The 22615-nt window shown below is 32.7% G+C and overlaps 4 protein-coding genes across 4 annotated transcripts in view; 1 reads left to right on the forward strand and 3 right to left on the reverse strand.

Moving 5' to 3' along the window:
• The window catches only part of LOC145725098 (neural cell adhesion molecule 2-like), a 416642-nt gene that overhangs the window by 155861 nt on the left and 238166 nt on the right, over positions 1-22615 (forward strand). The gene's annotated exons all lie outside the window — the stretch shown is intronic.
• On the reverse strand, positions 9230-10617 carry LOC145724306 (farnesol dehydrogenase-like). Its single transcript, XM_081972479.1, has 5 exons — positions 10458-10617; positions 10168-10405; positions 9893-10116; positions 9693-9833; positions 9230-9642 (listed from the first exon to the last, which is right to left on the reverse strand). Exons 1-5 carry the CDS (start codon positions 10563-10565, stop codon positions 9604-9606), a joined length of 750 nt encoding a protein of 249 aa, XP_081828605.1. The 5' UTR covers positions 10566-10617; the 3' UTR covers positions 9230-9603.
• Positions 12372-13897, reverse strand: LOC145724651 (farnesol dehydrogenase-like). The gene is made up of 3 exons (XM_081973007.1): positions 12841-13897; positions 12651-12788; positions 12372-12598 (listed from the first exon to the last, which is right to left on the reverse strand). Exons 1-3 carry the CDS (start codon positions 13081-13083, stop codon positions 12566-12568), a joined length of 414 nt encoding a protein of 137 aa, XP_081829133.1. The 5' UTR covers positions 13084-13897; the 3' UTR covers positions 12372-12565.
• On the reverse strand, positions 13902-21115 carry LOC145724650 (farnesol dehydrogenase-like). Its single transcript, XM_081973006.1, has 5 exons — positions 20857-21115; positions 16205-16442; positions 14233-14459; positions 14043-14180; positions 13902-13990 (listed from the first exon to the last, which is right to left on the reverse strand). The coding sequence occupies exons 1-5, from the start codon at positions 20962-20964 to the stop codon at positions 13958-13960; spliced, it is 744 nt and encodes a 247-aa protein (XP_081829132.1). The 5' UTR covers positions 20965-21115; the 3' UTR covers positions 13902-13957.

The raw sequence follows: 22615 nt of genomic DNA on the forward strand, positions 1-22615 counted from the left end.
GCTGTAAGTCAGTTATATAAATAAGTATTTATAAAAAATCTATCATCATTTGTAAAAGTTTTCATATTTGAAAAGCGATTAAAAAATCTTTTTTATTATATTAGGTACTTGTTAATATGATTATTTAGTTTCCAACGTTCAAAAAACGCTTTTTAATTTTTTGTGTTAGTAGGTCTTGGAAAACTTTTTAGCCCTTATTTAAAGTAAAAGACAATCATTATGTTATAGGTCTCGTGTGATCTAACAGTTGGCCACATGTCCAATTTTTCTCTTTGCTCTTTTATTATTAACTGTTAAAGAATGACCAGATTTGAGCCAAAAGTTGACGGGAAAGCGGAGCAAATGTGCCACAATTTAACAGATTGTCACCGGAAAATAATCATAATTAGTTGTTCGCACAATCGCTCTGTTCGATCCATGTAACTTTAAAAAACAAAGGATCCTAATAACACAGTAATTGTGTTTTGGTTTCCATAATGGCTGGGCGGAAATATTATTTAGGGTCTCAAGCAGACAAAAACTTAAAATAGTGTTATTTTGTGCTTTAAAAACTAAATAATGACACATAATTGAAAAGCATTTTGAAGCGCTTTTCAATAATATAAAAATTCAAGATGGTGTCGATAAGACTCTCAAGTTATAAAATTATAATAGATTTTTTTTAAATCAGCTTACCCTACGTAAAAAGTGTCCTAATATGGTTTTATTTTGAAAATTACTTGAAAAACGCTATACTGACTTTTGGTTGATTAAGAAGCTATAAACAAATCTCTGACGTTTTCCCAATATTTTAGAAAATGGCAAAAAGTAATGCAATCTGGCATAAGTTTCAAATGAAATTTCTTCATTTAAAAAACCTTTTCTTCATTTAAAACCGACTTTATGGTATATAAATTCCTATATGGGACACACTGTATATCCATGATAAAAATATTACCAATACACGTCGCCGCAAGGTCAGAAAGGTTGAAAAAGTTATTTCGTCACTATAAAATATTAACATAGGTCATGGTACCAAGGATATGAAATTTTTAGAACAGTCAGATTGCGTCAAGAAAAACACAATGGAAAAGTAGGTAAACAAATTTAAAATTATTAAATTCCTATAGTCTGATATTGTATTTTTTTATTATATTTACTGAAAAGGAACAAAAGAAGGCACGAATTTTGTATTTATACTTTTGGTAAAACTAGTCAGAAGAAACAGAAATAAAAAATTGAGTAATTGAGCCTTTTACCCTAATTAACACTCTTCCCACTGTTTACTTTCTTTACTGCTTTATTTAATATTTCGGTGTTTATTATGTTTGAGTGTTTATTACAATCTGGCTAGTGTTGACACTGTAGGTCTGTATATTTTTTTATCACATGTATGTTTAAGTGTTGATAAGATCTATATTGAGAATAGTTTTTCATAATGGTTGTTCAAGAATGGAACTTGCTAGTAGTGCTTTGCCGTTTTGCATGTGCTCTGAACTCCTGATATAGTTATTCTTATTGAGAGTTCGTGTAAAATTTAATAATTTTAAAAGCATCTTTGCAAAGTATTTTATTATTTTGGTCCATTTGCTAAGTTAGTAAAAAGTTTGTTCTTCTGGTCACTAATGGAACCCATGAGACAACGAGGAATATTAAACCGCTTGAGTTAGGACTAGATTTACATCACTTATATTACGCTATTTAAAAAAAAAATTTATAGTACTAATAATAAAAGTTCCATATTGTCTCATAAGTTCCATTATTGATTTTAAAACGTTTTGCACCCTGAAGAAGAAAATTATCTTCTTACTTTTACTATTCATATTGTATTACTTGTAGACATACTTTGGTTATCTTCTTCTTCTTCATGTACCATCTCCGCGACGGAGGTTGGTAATCATCACAGCTATTCGGACTTTTGAAGCGGCCGCTCTAAAAAGATCGATCGATGTGCAGCCGTACCACTCTCTCAGATTGCGCAGCCACGACTTTTTCCTTCTTCCTATACTTCTTTTCCCAAGGATTTTTCCTTGCATTATAAGTTGAAGTCTGGCGTATTTTGTCCCACGTGTGATATGTCCAAGATATTGTAGCTTTCTGGTTTTAATAGTTTCTATGATTTCCATTTGTTTGTTTATCCTCCTCATTACCTCGTTGTTTGTAACATGTTCTGTCCAGGGTATCTTCAAAATTCTTCTATACGTCCACCTCGCGAATGATTCAAGTTTTCTGATAGCTGCCGCATTCAGGGTCCAGGCTTCCATTCCGTAAAGTAAGGTTGAGAAGACATAGCACTTCAATAGTCTGACTCTTAGGTTTAACTTCAGATCTCTTGTGCAGAGTACTCTTTTTAATTTGTTAAAATTTGCTCGTGCTATTTCTATTCTTGCTCTAATCTCTCTAGAGTAGTCATTTGTGGAGTCAATTAGTGTACCCAGGTATTTGTATTTATCTACTTGTTCGATCTTAGTGCCGTTAATTGTCAGCTGCTCGTTATATCTCTGTGTTTTTGATATTCTCATAAATTTTGTTTTCTTAGCATTCATTGTTAGTCCATATTCTTGACCACACTCGGCTATTCTGTTCATTAGTCTCTGAAGATCGTCGATATTTTCCGCTATAATTATGGTGTCATCTGCATATCTAATGTTATTTACCGGTATTCCGTTTATTTTTATTCCTGCTGTCTCTTCCTCCAGTGCTTTTTTCAGGATCTCTTCGGAGTACGCGTTGAAGAGTAGCGGTGATAGTATGCATCCCTGTCTTACGCCTCGCTTAATTTCGATTTCTTCTGACATGTGTCCGTTAATGCGTACCTTTGCTCGTTGTTCATAATATACAGGGTGGACCATAAGTAATGGGACATAGAGTTACAGCATATTCCTGACATCAAAATAATACGATTTAGCTGAATTGTCCTATACCGAAAGTTAATATTAAGAAAGATACAGGGTGTGAAAGTTGAAATTTTATTTTAGCTTTTTTGTCATATCTTCACGGTCTTTTGATATAAATTACTGAAAGTTGGTATAAAGGGGTTTTGGCAGGCGTAAAATACGATGCTTTTATTTGTTTTGTAGTAGCTGATAGGGGGCGCTAGCGGTAACCATCTCCGTCCCTTCAAGAGGCTCAAACTTTTTTTTACGGAACTGAAACGGCCATGTGACTTCAAAATATGATTCTAAGATGTTTTCTACGTAAAAAAGGTATACTTGTTGTAAGTCTTAAAAGTCGACCGTTTTCGAGTTATTTAATCTTTTATTATTGCATGCATTTACATGTACAGCAGATTTTAATTACTATTTTTTTTTAAATTCTAAGTAGGATTTGATACAAAAACAAAAAGGGCGTTCATAACAACTAGCTTTATTTTAAAGTTTACAAACATTTTTTAAACAGTCAAATTTACATACAGAAACTGTTATGTGTGTAACGTAAGGGTATACAGCACATATCGTATTAACATACGACAATGCATGCAATAATAAAACATTAAATAACTCGAAAACAGTCAACTTTTAAGACTTACAACAAGTATACCTTTTTTACATAGAAAACATCTTAGAATCATGTTTTGAGAGCATATGGTCGTTTCAGTTCCGTAAAAAAAAGTTAGAGTCTCTTGAAGGAACGGATATGGTTGCAGCTAGCGCCCCCTATCAGCTACTACAAAACAAATGAAAGCATCGTATTTAACGCCTGCCAAAACCCCTTTATACCAACTTTCAGTAATTTATATCAAACGACCGTGAAGATATGATAAAAAAACAAAAATAAAATTTCAACTTTCACACCCTGTATCTTTCTTAATATTAATTTTCGTTATAGAACAATTTCGCTAAATCGTATTATTTTGATGTCAGGAATATGCTGTAGCTCTATGTCCCATTACTTATGGTCCACCCTGTAGATTTGATATAATTCTTAGGTCATTGTAGTCTATTTGTTTTGCTTTGAGGACTTCCATTAGTTGTTTGTGGCGGACTCTATCAAACGTTTTGTTGTAGTCTATGAAACAAATGTACATATCCTGATTCACATCCAGACATCTCTGAATCAGTACATTGAGTGCGAAAAGGGCCTCTCGCGTGCCCAGACCTTTCCGAAAGCCAAATTGTGTTTCCCCTATATCCATGTCCAGTTTTTGATATATGCGATTATGGATGATTTTTAAGAATAATTTTAGTGTATGAGACATCAGACTAATGGTGCGGTGGTCGCTGCATTCCCTAGCATTCACTTTTTTGGGCAGGCAAATAAAGGTCGACACTAACCATTCTTTAGGAATAACACCTGACTTGTATATTTGATTAAACAGTTTCACCAAGATGTCTATGTATTCTGTCTCTATAATTTTCAGTAGCTCAATAGGAAGTTCGTCAGGGCCTGGGCTTTTTCCTTCTTTTGCTGTTTTTAAGGCATATACTATTTCTTCTTTTGTGATATCCGGGCCCGTTTCATTGGGTATGCAATCTGTATGTTGTTTCTTTTCCTTTTCATCATCGAACAGTTCCTCAATATATTCTTTCCATCTTTGTAATTTTCCATCTGTCTGTGTTATGGTGTTTCCGTTTCTGTCCAAGAGTGCATTAGTAGGGTTATGGTGTTGTATTCCTGTCATTTCCTTGACCTTTTTATGGAGATTGAATAGGTCATACCTGTTTTGGAGATCTTCGATCTCTTTGCATTTCTCTTCGAAATATGTTTCTTTAGCCTCTCTAATCTTTTTCCTGATCTCATAATTAAGCTTTCTGTATGTATGTTCATCTGTATTCTTAAACTGTCTTCGCTGTTCCATCATACTTAGTATTTGGTCATTCATCCATTTTCCTTTTTTCTTCAGGGGCTCTTTTAGTATCTCTTTGCTTGGATCCAGGATACATTGTTTTAATGCCTTCCATTGTTCATCGACGTCTTCATTGTTTATGTTCAGTTTGTCAAGGTTTTTGTGTACTTTTTGTTGGAGGGTTTGTTTTACAACTGGGTCTTTAAGTTTCCTTGTTTCCATTCTGGGGGTTCTTTGATGTCTTTTAATGTTCTTGAGTTTAAGTGTGACCTTAGCGATTATTGGATTGTGGTCGGAGAAGACGTCCGCTCCAGGGTATGCTTTCACAGCTTTAACAGCATTGCGGTATCTTTCGTTGATCATGATATAATCTATCTGATTTCTGACTATTTTATTAGGTTTATCTGCGGGTGACCGCCACGTGTATAGCCGTCTATCTGGTAGTTTGAAGAACGTGTTTGTGATAATTAGGTTTTGATCTTGGCAGAATTGCATTAATCGATCTCCTCTTTCATTACGTTCTCCCAAGCCATACTTTCCCACATTCTTTCCGCTTTGTCCTTTGCCTATTTTAGCGTTGAGATCCCCTAGGATCATTGTTATCTCTTTACATTTCGTCATTTTCAGGGCTTCCTCAATTTGTTCGTAAAATGTTTCTATGTCGTTGTCCTCCCCATCCGCTGTCGGAGCGTACACTTGGATCAGGTTCATTTTGGTATGATTTGTTTTTATTTGCAGGATCATCACTCTATCTGAAATAGGAACGAAGTTCTCTACGGTTCTCTGCACCTCTTCACTGACTATGACTGCCACCCCGTTTTTGTGTTGATTGTCATTACTTCCGGAATAATATATTGTGGCCCCTTCTGCCGAGACGTAGCCTGAACCCGGCCATCTTGCTTCGCTTACTCCGAGTATGTGAACTTTTAACCTTTGCATTTCCTGAAGAACATTATGCATTTTGCCGGGTTGAAACATGCTCCGGACATTCCATGTACCAATTCTTATATTTTCCAGTTTTGTTCTGTCTTCTCTGTTGGTTTGACAAGGATATCGCTTGCTGACGACCTGGAAGGCCTTGTCTTTCCCTTCCCTGCCGGATCTTGGGTTCCGACGCCCATGATCAGTAATCGTATGTTTGTTGGTTTTTTCGACCATGATGATTTTTCTAGGGATACATAATGAGATGGTTTCCCCTTGCCTTTCTCATCGCATTGTAGAGGCCAGTGAAACTGCTCCAGTCGTGCCCTCCAGTATTCCTTTCTGGTCCAGTCCAGCATAATTTGCTATGTGCATCAGTTCGGTGTTGAGAATGATGCTGCCCATTCTCAAGCTAGATTTTGGTTCGCCCCGGGTATTTCATTTCCCCGGTATCACCCATATCTGGGAGACGTTCCCCTATCCACCACCTGGGGAGGCGTCCGATGGGGGATCTAGCTAACCCCACACGGAGGTTATAAGTGAAAGCAAAACTCAGAGTCGATCTCCACAAATATATATTAATAAAAAGTTGTTATCTGCCTAACATGTTTCGGGTGTATTCAGACACCCATCTTCAGAGGCTTAACTAGATCACTAGTCTGCTGGCTGTCATTCTAGAAGGGGGGACAGCTGAACCCAGATGTACTAAGGTGGTTTTTTATTCTGCACGGGGGAAAAAACCTTGATCAAAAAACCCAGTTCTGGTTCTGAGGTGACAGGTTTCTCCGTTTTTTATTCTCGAAGGGGGAAAAAACTTAATCAAAACCCAGTGTTGATGTCAAAGATGAAGTTAGTTACTCGGTTTTTTATTCTTGAAGGGGGAAAAAACTTAATCAAAACCCAGAGAAGTTGAATGATGTAAAATCTGCATGTTTATCTGAAGGAGACCAAATGGACACGAAAGGGACGTCACACAACAAAAAACCGCGGTGGACACTCACAAGTTGGACATTTAAACAGATTAAAATGGGGGCGACTTTCCCTTTGTCACTGTGGAGGTGTGACCGTGCAGGGCAACATGGCTTGGGTACAGCCGGACATGGAGCGGACATGGAGTGGACACAGTTTCCCCCTTCAAGAATAAAAAATCGAGTAACTAACTTCATCTTTGACATCAACACTGGGTTTTGATTAAGTTTTTTCCCCCTTCGAGAATAAAAAACGGAGCAACCTGTCACCTCAGAACCAGAACTGGGTTTTTTGATCAAGGTTTTTTCCCCCGTGCAGAATAAAAAACCACCTTAGTACATCTGGGTTCAGCTGTCTCCACTGCGTGCATATGGACTACTACTACTTTTAGAAAATATCGTAGCTTCCTGCCGTCGACCTATTTTCTAAAATCAGCTATTTATTGTAAAAAAAGTATTTTCAAGTCATATTTTTAATGTTACTTATTTAAGAGGTTATTTTTTTTAGAAATATTGTGGCAAAATATTACCTGAACTAAAAAGATAAGAATGAATAATGAAGCTAGTATTGATTAAGGATAATTAAAAAAATGCTTATTTTTCTTTACTGCTCGCCTAGCAACAGACGTACTTAGTTTAATAAAAAAAGCAATTTAATAAGTGTGTTTGGTTTGTTAATTATATAGCGATTTAAATCATAGGTACAAATAGAATTCTATTAGTGAAATTAACGTAATGATAGTGGTAACTTTGACCTTTTACTATTTACTGCATTCAAATATCGTTATTTAGTTAGTAAATAACGATAAGAGAGGACATCGGACATACCTCGGACACTATGAAGGGCAGTTACTCTAATTGTAAACAAAAAATTCACTAATGTGGCTAAGAGAAAAATGCGAAGATTTTGGACTCCATAAGAGTAATAAATCAGCTTTAAGAAAAAAAATACTATTGATCCTTGTTAGTAACTTGCATTGTTATAGTGAATAACAAAGTTGCAGAAAAAATATAGGAGTAAATGAGAATCTATCAGTACTCGTATCTTATTACTTATGTAACTTGTACCACTCGTGTGTAATATGCTTCTTATAGTACTTATTATGTTATACAGTATGGTGCAAATCTATCGAATATCTTCAGTTCAAATTTAGAACTGATTTTTTTTCGGAAAACCTTTGGACACGTCATTTGTTATTTTTGACTGCGCTTCTTCTGATAATAAATTCCTGTATACTGTGTAGTCCAAAAATAAGTTACTATGTTGTAACCACAGTATTTTTTTCTTTGTTTCTCTTATCTACAACTTTATTATAGTAACAGAACAGAGCGATGAGAACCATCCTTGAGTGTAACAGATATGTCTCAATAAGTACCATGCAGAAAACTTTGAATATGTTGTCCGTACGTCAGATGATAATGTTTGATGTGTATTTGTTTATTTTTAAGATGAAACGGGGGTTACTGCCGGAATACCTGTGTAGAAAAATAACAACCTTTTCTGAGGTCCATAGTTACAGCACAAGAAATTGTGATGATTTTATTATTTTGAGACATTGTAATACAGATCAAGCCCTAAATTCGCCTTGATATAGAGGACTTCTTAATTATAATCAGCTACCAAAATGTATAAAACAATGTAATACTGTGAGAATGTTTAAAGTCCATTTACGCGAACATATTGTAAATATGTCCGCATTTTGAAAATATTTAGAATTGTATACCTATACTTACTGTTGTCTGTTTTTTGTATACAGCTATTAGCTAAATAAACAAAGTTATTATATTATTATTATTATTATTAAAAAGTGAATTGGCGACAGGCCATCTTTTCGAAAATTGTTAACATCACGTAAAAGTTTCTAAGGTAAATATTAGATACCATTAGCACTCTCTGGTCTTACAAAACTATTGTATATTTTAACAAGCTTAAATAAACCTTTATAAAGCTCTTACCAGTAACAACAGGAAAGAAGAACGACTCTTTTTTTGTATGCTATTTTGTATTGTATGTATGGAATAGGGATATATTCCATACATTGGCACAAAAAATTTCCCACATAAAAATGTTTAAAAATACTGCAAAAACTAAATTGTTTTACTTTCAATATACCTTTTCATTTAAATATTCACAGTTATTTGACATTTTTACACTATGTAAGTTGCACCGTCTAGCAGAAGATTTGCAAATTCGATAAATATTTCCAGTATTTTCACTTAACCACATTAATTATTTAATTTTCTTTTTCATAGTTTTTGAGATATGATGACCTCTGATAGTGGAACACTCGGTACATATTAAAAACCAAAATACCTCGATCAAATTTCAAAAATAATCGTTGTAAAAGATACAAAAAATCTAAGCAAAAGATTACCTAACCTAATCTAAATATTAGCCAAGCTAATTGAAGGTTTCTACATTTTTTTCATCTTTTTTTTTTTATTTTCTTGTTTATTTTAGGGCTTATATTGTTTGAATTTATACATGTTCTTTAACAACTAACTTTTACAGGAATGTTTCTAGAATTAAAAAACAAATTGTAGTAGGGCTGCTTAATGTAAATAAAAAATAAACCGTAATAGAAAATATATTGCATATTACTGTCTTATTGCAGTTACATTAATAATATATTAATTTTCATACACCAGCAGACTTAAATAAACTATAGTTAACTAAAAACTATAGAAAACTATGTTAATACTTTTTGTGCATCTAGCAATTTTTCAAAAATCAAATTAAGCATTCTCATTGCATAGATAATCTGAAATGATGTGCTTTTAACTACTTTAAAACACTTAACCAACCTTCCCTAACTTTTACAAAGTATGAAACACATTTGAGCTCAATCACAAAGTGCTGGCAATATGCTGGCATCTAGATTTTTCCGGTAATATTTTGTCTCCATCAATTTTTGGCTGGTGTATTAGGAATACTACCATTGCAATAATTTAAATGCTATTTACGGCCCGAATGGTAAGTTCCGAAACCTGAAAATCAGTCAATCAAAAATTGAGCAAGCAAATACTTAACAGCATACATTGACACTTGGTCCTGTAGACAAAGCATAAATGACAGCTTCAGCAACATCTTCGCCGAGCAAAGCTGGCAATCTAGTTATATTATCACCATTTCCAGCTACTGCATGAAATTCTGTTGTTACAACTCCAGGACTTATGCTCTTTAATGATATTCACCGCGTTTGAAATTATTGAATGTAAGGAGGTTAAGTTAACTTACGGTTACTTTGATAGGAAGTTTCTCTCTATTCACTTCCAGTCTTAGAGTTTCTGCCAAAGCTGTCACAGCGTGCTTCGAAGCTGTGTACACGTCAGTGCCAGGAAAATCCATAACTACGTGACCTGCAATACTGTTTATGTGAATTATATGTCCTTGGGTGTTGTTGGCTTTCATGTTTTGCACTGCTTCTTTAGTGGCAATACACAGACCCATTACGTTTGTTTCTGAAAATTTTGTGTTATACGAAATTGTATGAAATTTTTAAGTTTGCTTACCAAAAACAGTTTTCCAGTTATCTGGATTGTCAGTTATTAACGAGCCACGAAGACTGAGTCCCGCGTTATTTACTAAGATATGAATTGGTCCCAAATGTGTTATAATTTTTTTAAAAGTGGCTTCTATGTCATCTTTATTCCTCATGTCACACTTCAAAGCGTGTAGCTTTCCTTTCTCTGAACCCAATTTTTTTGCTAAAGCTTCGACTTTTTCAGCTCTGCGTGCCAATCCGGCCACCTAAAACGTGCTCTTGTAATTCCTAACTAAATATGAATAAATTCACTCATACAATAACACCATTTTTAACTAATTCTACCACAATTGCAGCCCCAATTCCTGCTGAAGCCCCGGTGATCACAGCCACTTTACCTTCAAATCTTTCAAGAGAGAGAACCATCTTGATGCTTCGGTGTTGGTTGGATAGGTACTATTTTTACACTGCGTGTTTACAGTAGATATAATAAGCGGAAACCAATTCAGAATATAAATATAGATAATTTATAGTGGAATGTGATAAAACTGAATGACTGGACAAAATATAGATTAAGACTATTTACGGGCATGCACTATTTGTTTATCTACTGTATGCCAACATGTTATGCAATAGCAGCAAGTTAAGAAGCAAACATAGATAACCCAATTTAATTGGTTGAGTTGCTAGTTGCTAGCTAAATCTAATTAGTAAAGAAAAATGTTACTAAAGTTAACTTGTAATGACTAGAATTGAAAGTCATAGTGTACTATTTAGCATTGTGGACATAAATCATCGATTTTCTAATTAGAAATTGAATTGTGAATTATTAAATAAGTTGAGAACAAAATAAATACTTTTCATTCAATATTTCATGTTTTGTTAGGTGTCGCAGAAAATAATCAAAATTCTTGAATATGAATAACAGCATATAATTAAACACTGAATTGAGTAACTTTACTCCTATTAAACTAACGCTATATCTTTTACCGTTTTTGAGATTCTTCACCTATACATTATGAATACATAATATCTTGGGAACGATGTAGGATATAGTGTTTATAACAAACTGAGGGCATTATAGGCGGGCGTTTTCATAACACACATTGTATATAAACCCAATTAAGCAATTTTGAAAGAATATATTGAGTGTTTTACCAAAAAAAAATATCTCTGAGCATTAAAATTTGAATAGTGTTTAAAATTATCCTGATATATCACGTGACAGTTCTTGCTAGGATTCATGGAAAATTTGTAATCAATTTTGTATTATTGTATTTTTGGTAAAATAAATTAATCAAATTTTCATGTATTAAAGTGTATATATGAAGCTAAAGGCTTTACTTTATGGTAAAAACCACAACCATGCTATGTTAAATTGAATGAAAACGCATAATATTAATAAACCCTAAATGTAACTACCTGATTAAAATAATTTTAAAACTTGTATCATTTTACCAATACGTTTATTTCCTATTTTAGTTCAATTAATTGGTTTATTATATGGTTGACAACCTTAGGACCTCGTGACCCTGTAGAAGCGCGAAAATCCGCTCCAGACTCTTTAAGAGCCTTGTATATAATTATTTATTTCTCAACGAGATTTAAATTAACTATCGAAGTTTTTCTTTAAACAAATAATCTTTCTGCTGTTTGTTATTACAAAAACAATGCGCAAACTGTTCATAATACATCTTAGTTTCTGCAATTTTTTATATTTCTATTAATAAATTTTTATTATTTCGTGTTTGTACTTTTAAAACTTATTTCACTGAAACGTTAAGACGGTATTCTAAAACAAAATAATTAAAACATCAAACCTTGTCGACCTGATTATTGTCGACACATTTAGAAGATAGATCATTCTATCACAATTACCTAACTCTAAAACTGCCTGAATTTTTAGAAAACTTTTAAATTAGATCGCAACTTTCCTAGAAAATCTTTTTAGGAGCTTTTACAAGATTTATAGGTTTTTGTCTCTAAAAGGGTTGACGTTTCGATACTTAATCTAAAATCGAGTTTCCCATACTAAAATTCATACTTTGTAAAAATAACTCTTTCTGTGTTACAGTAACAAATATGGCTATTTTTAAACAAATAAATTGAAACCCATAATAAGTAAATTGAGTTCGTTATTATGTAAACACTGCAATATCAGTAACGTCGTAGAATTGGAAGGTCATGTAAATTAATTTTAATTAAATACTAGAGGTAATCGGGAAAGTTAAAAATAGCATAGGAATGACTTCTTTATGCTTTTTATTCTAAAAGTTAAATACAATATTTAGTTTGTGACATCAAAAATGGTAATATTGACACTACTTTACTATTAACTTTGACTTGACGGTCAATAACAATACTTTTTACAAATGTTTTTAGGAATTAATAATAAGAAAATATGTTTTTTTCAGGAGAACTTTCGTCTAGGATATAGCAAGAACCATAACTTCGGACACCTAAAACTTTCAGTTTACGATTTTGCTACATGAAATACAAAAACAAACTTACATTGACGTTGGGTGGAGTTGACAAAACATAAACTACAGCATCTGCTACGTCATCAGTACTTAATGCTGGAATAGGCAATTTAGAAGGCCTTCCAGATGTTGCTTGAAAATCTGTCTTAACTAGACCAGGGCTATCGCTCTACAATTTTTCTAGTTGAACTAAATGTCTTACAAATCCTTTATAAACTCACAGTAGTTTTAATGGGTAAACTTTCCTTATTTAGTTCATTCCTTACTGTTTCAGTAAGGGCTGTAATAGCAAATTTAGTGGCCGTGTTCACACCATCCAATCCTGGGACATCCATGACTTGATGTCCCATAAGGCTGTTCATATTCACAATATGTCCAGCTGTCTTGTTTTTTGCCATGATTGTGACTATTTCTCTGATGCCAATAGTCGTTCCAACAATTTTTGTATCCGGAATAACTGACATGAAAATTTGGATTAAAAATGTTGCTACAAATACCCAAAACAGTTTTCCAGGCTTTTGTTTCACCGCTAATCAATGGGGCTTGTTGCGATTATCTAGCGTTGTTGACCAGAATGGGGACCCAGCTTGGTACTGACTAACCATGTGGTATTGTCTAACTGAGAACCAAAGGTCACATAAGCAAACCTTTCAGAACTTGAGAATTTAATTATTAAATTTATAATTATGTTTAGACTACTGTTTTGCTGACAAATTTACCATTTTTATGAAACATCTAAGAAACCGTGCAAAATAGGTATAGGGAAGTATCATCATTAATTACTAGCCTTCTTGCGAGGAATTTAAAAATGAGATTAGAAACAGGCTGTTCCATTTGAAAATCAAAAGTTGGTTTCTTTTCGACTGATCTGGCAACACCGTTACGTCCAAAATATTTTGGAAAGAGAGTTTGGACCCAACCTCGGCTACACTCCAAATTTCAGCGAAAAATATGAGTTGATATGAGTTGTTCTATAGATAGTTCTAATATACTATCACCGTGAACCACCCTGTGAATTTACACATCACTCAATTTAGTATCATCTAAATTCATACCATATGAAAAGCCTACTGCAAATCCTATCTGCAATGAACATCCCGTTCATTTTAATACACGGATTTTAAGCCGCTTCGAAAAAATTTTGAAGCGAATGGAGGCTACTCTTTCTTTTGGCTAATCTATTGAATTTTCTGCCCTCTGCCAGTAATAATATTAGTTTAGTTGCATATCCAAAACAAAATTTTTTTAATACTTTTCTAGGTTGTTTAATTATAGATCTCTGTGAAAACAAATAAGTAGTTTTATTTAAAAACACCACACATCAAAGTATAATTTCGTTTACGCTATCGACTGGACAGTAACTTCGGATACCTGAAAACATTCACTTTAAATTTTCAAATCAAAGAGTACTGTTTTAACTTACATTAACATTAGGTGGAGTAGACAAGGCGTAAACAACAGCATCGGCTACATCACTGCTACTTAATGTTGGCAAAGTCAATCCAGTGGGCATTTCAGAAACCACTTGGAAGTCAGTTTTCACTAATCCAGGACTAATACTCTACACAATTTATGTAAAATGTATGTAAAATCAACCCTTAATTTAAACTTACGGTAGTTTTGATACTCAATTTTTCTTTATTCAGTTCATGTCTCAAAGTTTCTGTGAGTGCGGTTACAGCAAATTTTGAGGCCGGGTATACACCATCTAATCCTGGAATATCCACTATACTATGTCCCAGAATACTGTTGATATTTACAATGTGTCCGGCCGTTTTGTGTTTTGCCATGTCTTGGACTACTTCTCTAGTCGCAATGCTCAATCCAAGAATGTTAGTATCTAGAATGAGTAATTTTTTTAAAAAAATTAATTATCAAAATTTAATCAATTTTGCGCTAAACTGAGTCTGAGAGTCTGACCTAGTGTTGCCAACCCTTAAAAGATATTTATGTACCAGGGGCGTTAGATAGATCATAGTGTCTTGAATTTTTCAGTGAAAATGGCAAAAGCTGGACAAAATTTTAGAAAATATAAAAGAAAATGCAGCAAAAGCTAACGAAAGTTTATTACCTAAAAAGTCAAGAGCATCCTAGGATAGAGAATACGAAGTTTTTATGACATAAAAAAATAACAATGTTATTGCTAATATTAAAAAAGTTTCAGAGCGTTATAATAACGCCCGCCTATAATGCCCTCAGGTTGTTATGAACTCTATAACCTACATCGTTTATTCCAAGGTGTTATTTATTAATAATGTATAGGTGAAACATAATTGACATAATTTTTCAAAAAGAGTTTTAAAAAGGTTGCCAGAATTCACTAAAATTCAGCAGATTTTTTTAAACTTTTGCGTTAATTCTACTTTGTTATACTTTGCAAGTTTTTTAAGTGTCCACTTGAAATGCTATTATTATGTCTACTCAACAAAAAATTGCTGATTTCAAAACGAACAGAATTTCGTCCTAGAATCCTTAGAACATTTTTAGAATAAGTCACAACTGGCCAAATTCAACTTTCCTTTATAGCTTCATAGAGTGATATTGGTTAGTTAACAGTATTTTGATGTATGGAACAAGCTACAAAAAAACAGCTTCACGTCACATTGGTCAAAAACCCTGCTAGTGGAACTCTAAAGCAAATGTATGTGACTTTGAACTGATTGTACTAGTTTTATGAAAGTTTTGTCAATTTATAGCTTCACGGAGAGGATTTTGATAGTTTTCAAGCTTATGGTAAATTGAAATATGATCAAAATAACTATCTAATTAATCATATAGGTACCTATAAACAAGCTTTTAATATGACTTCTAATTGTATTAAATCTAACAGTGCTTTTTAGCAAGTTTTGTAGTTTTATAGCTTTATGGAGTGGTATTTGACAGTTACCACCGTTGTGACAGATTTAAATTTGTCTAAAATGGACGTGTTACCTGTCAAAATTTATCTTCTGAACCTGTAAAGTACACATAACTTAATTTAATACTATAAATATCTTTCAAGTAATTGTTTTAGTTTACTGGCCTTATGAATCCGATTTTGCCAGTTGACACTTTTGTAACAGATTAAATTCGGTCCGAAAGACATATCTCTATGTCAAAATTGTATTTATATACCTAGAAACAAGCATTAACCCCAATTTGCATCGTCGTACTTTAAGCCTTGCTTAAATTAAGTTTGGTTCAGACTGTAACAATACAGCTGGAAAAAGTCACAGTTTGGACTACATTTAACTTAAGCTGAGCTTAAAGTAGGACCATGCAAATGGGGGTAAATATTATTTGTACTGATCGTACTGCTTTTAGAAATGTTTTATAGTTTGATAGCTTCATGGAAGGGTATTTCACAGTTTCCAAGTTTATGGCAGATTGAATTATTATTAAAATAATCAGGTACAAGTCACTTTGTATATATTAAAATATTTTTGTTGCTTTAATGAATAAGTTAAATAAAGGGATGTATTACTATTTAGTCAGGTTTAAAAAAAAATTCTCTAAATATCCAAATGTGATTCAAATTTCCCAGAGCTGGGAAATTTTTCCGAAAACTGGCAACACTGATCTGGCCATTAGTTAAGCTTTACATACCCAAAATAGTTTTCCATGCTTTAGTTTGTCCATTAAGCAAAGGGGCTCGTTGTGCCAATCCGGCGTTGTTGACTAAAATATGTATGGATCCCAATTTGGTAATAATCAGTTTTATGGTGTTGACAATGTCATTTTCTTCGGTCATATCGCATTTGAAGGCGTATAGTTTGCCTTGTTCGTTCACTAGTTCTTTGGAGAGAGCTTCAATTTTTTCAATTCTGCGTCCCAAACCTGCTACCTATATACAGAAATATTTCTTATGATCATTTTTACAATATTGCCACTTTTTACAAATTTTACAAAGCATAAACATGGGATTTTATGATAAGCAGATGATACTCAAGTCAATTTAGAATTCACAAAAGAAACGGGCTTTTATACTACAGATGGGCAATTCCAATTAATATTATACAACTACCTTGTTACGTATTGGACATTTTAGGAAACAATTTATTTGAAAGGCACTTTATTAACTTCTAGAGGCTAGTGATAGCTGATACCTGATTGCTGTCATTATTCTGGAAAGATTAAGAGGAAGATTTAACGTAAATGATGTATGTCAAAACTAAGCTGTTTTGATACCAGGAAAGAGTCTTAAACTGTAGAAGTATTGGAAAGGTTTAGAATGTCCTGAAAAGATTAATTTCATATACTGAGCACTGTTAAAGACTGCTTGTTATATTATTAACATCGGATCAGGACTATTAGATTTAAAAGAATAAAGTAACATACATATACAGGGTGTCCCACGACGAAAGACCTCGATTGATATTGGAAAAAGTATAAATAGGAGAGTTTTGAAAATTTGGTAGGATACTGATGTGGGCATGCCCAATCCAACTAAAATATTTTCAAGATGGTTGCACTTCCGCTTATACCGGAAGTCGATCACAACTTTCTTATTTTAAATAGAACACCCTATATATTATTACATATTTGGATTCCTCACAAAATTCTCACCAACTTTTGTATAGAATGCCCTATGCCTATCTCTAGCCGTTTTCGAAATATTTGATGTTTTTCCAAAAAAGTGACAGTTGCAACGCTCAACATATTTTTGTACTATGTTAAAACCGTATTTCATTTTGCAATGAAACTTTGGGTTATTGTAAATAAAGAATCGTTTTATTAAACTGAGGGTGCGTAATGACTCATTTGTATACAGGGTCGTCAAAAAAAAATCATAAAGTTGCCACTAAAAAAAATGAAAAATCTCAAGTTTTTTAAATAGAAACCCACATTTTTTATGACGGAATCATTTTGAGCATTAAAAATTACTATAAGTTTCAATTTACTTGCCTATACCTAAATCCAACCCATTTCGTTTTATTTGAGAATAAACATTTTTTTATTAGACTGCATGGTTGGGATTAGCTGGTACTCTAGTTAGCCATGCTTTTGACACACGGTGATATTGGAGAACTGCAAAGCATGTTATGTTGAGCGTTGCAACTGTCACTTTTTTGGAAAAACATCAAATATTTCGAAAACGGCTAGAGATAGGAATAGGGCATTGTACACAAAAGTTGGTTAGAAATTGCAATTTCTACATTTGTATTATTAAGGATTGGTTTTGTTTTAATAGCTTTTATCTTCACAGATCCCGTATTCTTAAAATTTTCAATTATTTGCTTGACAGCTTTTCGTGATGGATTTGGTTTTTCTGGATAACGAGCGGCAAATACCTCACATGTTCTACTCACAACTTTATCACATTCTCCGTAAATAATAAACAGATTTAAGTAATCTTGGTTTGAATAACGTAACCGCGACGGCATATTTGCAGTTGTCAAAACACTCAAAACTAGTGTTATTAACATGCCCTGCAGGTCTCCAATATCACCGTGTATCAAAAGCATGGCCAACTAGAGTACCAGCTAATTCCAACCATGCAGCCGAGCATGCAGCCTAATAAAAAAATGTTTATTCTCAAATAAAACGAAATGGGTTGGATTTAGGTATAGGCAAGTAAATTGAAACTTATAGTAATTTTTAATGCTCAAAATGATTCCGTCATAAAAAATGGGGGTTTCCATTTAAAAAACTTGAGATTTTTCATTTTTTTTAGTGGCAAGTTTATGATTTTTTTTTGACGACCCTGTATACAAATGAGTCGTTACGCACCCTCAGTTTAATAAAACGATCCTTTATTTACAATAACCCAAAGTTTCATTGCAAAATGAAATACGGTTTTGACAGAGTACAAAAATATGTTGAGCGTTGCAACTGTCACTTTTTTGGAAAAACATCAAATATTTCGAAAACGGCTAGAGATAGGCATAGGGCATTCTATACAAAAGTTGGTCAGAATTTTGTGAGGAATCCAAATATGTAATAATATATAGGGTGTTCTATTTAAAATAAGAAAGTTGTGATCGACTTCCGGTATAAGCGGAAGTGCAACCATCTTGAAAATATTTTAGTTGGACTGGGCATGCCCACATCAGTATCCTATCAAATTTTCAAAACTCTCCTATTTATACTTTTTCCAATATCAATCGAGGTCTTTCGTCGTGGGACACCCTGTATATGAAATTATATTCTTATAAGAAATTCAGCAATACCTTTCAGGTAAAGAAAAGGGCTTTCGTAAGTGTTTTTGTAAAAAATGAATTTTATGAGGCAAATCTGAAACTTTCTGTTACAATCATTACTTAAATAATTTCCAGAAATATTTAAACTTCTAGTTATAACAACTCAAAATATTTATTAGGTGATTGTCACATTTTTTATGAGAAGAAGGTTTCCTGATATGGGAAACTTGAATTTAAATGTTTCCCCAATAGTGGTTTTTTGACGGTTCTTAAACCCAGGAAGAAAAACTAAAAAATAAGAAATGTCAAATTTGCCAAAATACGTTAACAATAACGTTTTTCTGAAATTTCAACAGTTAATGATGTGACAATCAACAAAATAATGAAGCAACAATCAATGTGCATAACAGCTAATTTTTTTTTAAATTAACTAAATGCACAGTTATATAACAAAAGCTTACATTATTTTAAAACTGGAGAAAAAATGGAAGCCAACATGAACTAACAGAGTGTGACAGGAATCTTTGAGCATACATTTTCAACTTTTTTGAAATACGACAAACAAATTTTGCCACAAGATGTTTAAGCGATAATTTGTGAGCATTTGCGAGATTAGAAATCAATTTACTAATACCTCGAGAAGAAGCAAAGAACTATAAGTCACAAACGACAAAATAAATTGCAGAAATTCTAAAAACATGTTTTTGGCAAAAACGATTTATTTCATTTTTGGTATACAACGAATTGTGATTAGGAAGGACGTTTCCTAAAAACATCTCAAACCCTTTGTCCCATATTTACGTGCACGGGCTTTTTCTAAGTGAAAACAAATAAACCGACTTGATGTTGCTTCAGTGATTTGACTAAAAATTTAAAATAACATGTACCTACCTGACTGAAACTGAGAAAGTTATGAAGGAAAAATAACGTAAAAGTCGTAGTAAGGTAGTGATACTGGCTTTTTGCCTCAACAAGCAAACGTGGCCATCCAGAAAATCAACGAAGACTTACATGAGATATATGAATGGTCAAATAAGAATGGTTTGGTGCTGAATGTGAGTAAATGCTTATACATGATCATGGGGTCTAAAACGGTTAGAGATTGGTTTAATTTCTATAATTTTAGCGTTATTAATGTAAATAATGTTGTACTACCGATGGTAGAGAGCGCTAGGAATTTGGGAGTGGTCTTTGACAGCAGCATGTCATTGAATATCACGTGAACAAAAAAGTGTCATCTGCTTTTGTTATTCTGAAAAGGTTGTATGAATTTAAATTCATACTTCCGCAGAATGTCAAGTTTAAACTAATTGACACGCTTGTTATGTCACAGTTTGATTATTGCGACGTAGTTTATTATAATTACCTAACTGTAGAACTGAAAAATAAAATTCAAAAAATAATACAGAATATGTGTATGCGGTTTGCATATAATTATAATAGATTCGATCATATAACTCCTTTATACATTCAAAAAGATGTTTTAAAAGTTAACTTGAGAGTTAGACTGCATTTTATATTATTTGTTCAAAAAGTTATTATTACCGCCATCCCAAAATATTTGTATGACATGTTTGTTCTTAGATCTGTCAGGTGTGAACGAAACATGAGAGGTATTGTTAAATATGATATCCCATACCATAGGACTGCTAAATTTGAGAATAGTTTTGAGTATGTGTTCATTCAAATATTGAACTCAGCACTCTATCAGCCACTAATAAATTATTCCAGAACGGTACTTAGAAATAGATTAAAAAACATATTTCTTGAAGAAATGCGCAATGTTTGATTGTACTTACAAAACTGTAATCATTAAGTCGGATTATATGTAGTGGTTTGGGATATGTTTTTTTTTGTATATGAATTGTTATTGTAATGCTACTTGCGGGCTCCATGGAAGAACGCTATTGCGAATGGCAGCCTTTTGTGTAAGATGTAGATATATTTTGCACAATAAAGATTATTATTATTATTATTATTATTATACTTTACCAGTAATAAAATCATATCTTCATCAAATCATATTTAATGTTGAAGTTTTATTATTTGATACTTAAAGTTACTCTACACATTTGGCCTTATTTAGAACATTAAAAAATGACACAAATTACAACTTACATTGATTCCCTTTTTCACTAACTGCTCTACAATAGCTGCACCGATTCCTGATGAAGCCCCAGTCACTACAGCAACTTTTCCCTGAAATCTTTTCAACGATAACACCATTTTCCGTCTGTTATTATAATTGAAAGTAATATAAATTCAACGATGTATCAACCTCTGTTGCACAAAACCAACTGGGAAAAAATCCTATTTATTTGGGCTGTTATTAGCGGAAATTTAGTTTTTCTATTGCGAAATCTGACGAAAGACTTCACAAACGGAAACCGAGCGGAAATATTTAAAGAAAAAATATATAAAAGTAGCCGCTAATGTTTGAACTTAATGATAAATAAGTATTTACCTTTAAAATTATACACAGTGAGAAGGGTAATTATTGTTATTTGTTTTTTCATTTGTTGTCCACGTGTCTTACCTTCAAATCATCCTAATTATTTTTAGTTTTAACTATGAATGTGAAGTGTATAAATAGTGTCTTATTTTGTTTGAACTAGAATAAGTTTCTTGGTTTTATTACACAATCCGTGAAATTAAATTTTCATAAGCGATTTTTTGCTAACTAAAAATGTCTAACCCGACCTCCTGTAATAATAAGTTTGTATGATTTTTTTCAAATTACTGCACTTATTTATCGATATTGAGATTCTCGTTTCTTTCTAAAGCATATTTAGTAGCTTGTGCGTTATTATAAATTTTATTGTTTTTGTTTTATTAGAGCTCCAATCAAGGGTAATTGAGGGTTGTTTGCACGGATTTGTAACAAAAGCTCCACACAGCTAAATGGAAGTTAAAGTTGGCTTCAACGCAAATTTTTAGTAATTTTTATGTTGACTTGGATTATTACAAGTAACCAATAACCTAAAAATGTCTTTTTGTTAAATAAAAAATCGAGGGGTGTGACACTTCAATAATATTTGGGTCACTCACCAAATAATATTAATAATATGCAATAATCTTACTAATCTTGATAATACGACATAATCCAATAATATAGTACATAATGCAATAATACTAATAATAATCTGAATAATACGAATAATATCCCATAATATAAATAATACAGCATAATCTTGATAATACCACATAATCCAATAATATAGTAAATAATCTGAATAATACGAATAATACGGCATAATATGAAAAATCATAAAGCGGTGGGAATTGTTGGTTATTAAGAATAAATATAAACATTTTAAACCAACTAAACCAACTGAAGATTGAAAAGTGTAGAAATAATTATGCAGGTATGTTTTTTTTGCTTGGTTATTATAAGGAGCTTTTTGCTCGGCTTGTGACAATAATAAACTGACAATTTTTTTTATTTTATTTATTTATTCCCTAAGTATTTTGCCAAAATGTATTTATCATCTTTAAATTAATAATTTATGCAATTACATATTAAATTACTAGCGGGTGATTAAATAAGAAACAACATGGGCAGAATTGAGGAAATTGAAACTGATACATGTTCAAAACAAAAATGAAATAAAAAAATATGACCATAAAAACCTCGATCAAAACACATTCAAAATATTGAAGTGATTGGTTCGCACATCTACGTGAAACCAGTAGTAAACTCGGATTTTGTTATGACACCTTTATTTACTGATACCATTTTTGTATTCTAAATTATAATCTAAACAATTTTTAACTTACTCGTTTGCGCTTAAACTTTTGCGCTTTTGTAATAATATTGCATCATTAATATAATATGTAATAATCCAAGTAGTAAAGAATAATCCTTAATAATACGCTA

Source organism: Ips typographus, linkage group LG2 (assembly GCF_016097725.1).
Source record: "Ips typographus isolate SLU linkage group LG2, UJ_Ityp_2.0, whole genome shotgun sequence".
In the NCBI taxonomy this organism is placed as follows: Eukaryota; Metazoa; Arthropoda; class Insecta; order Coleoptera; family Curculionidae; genus Ips; species Ips typographus.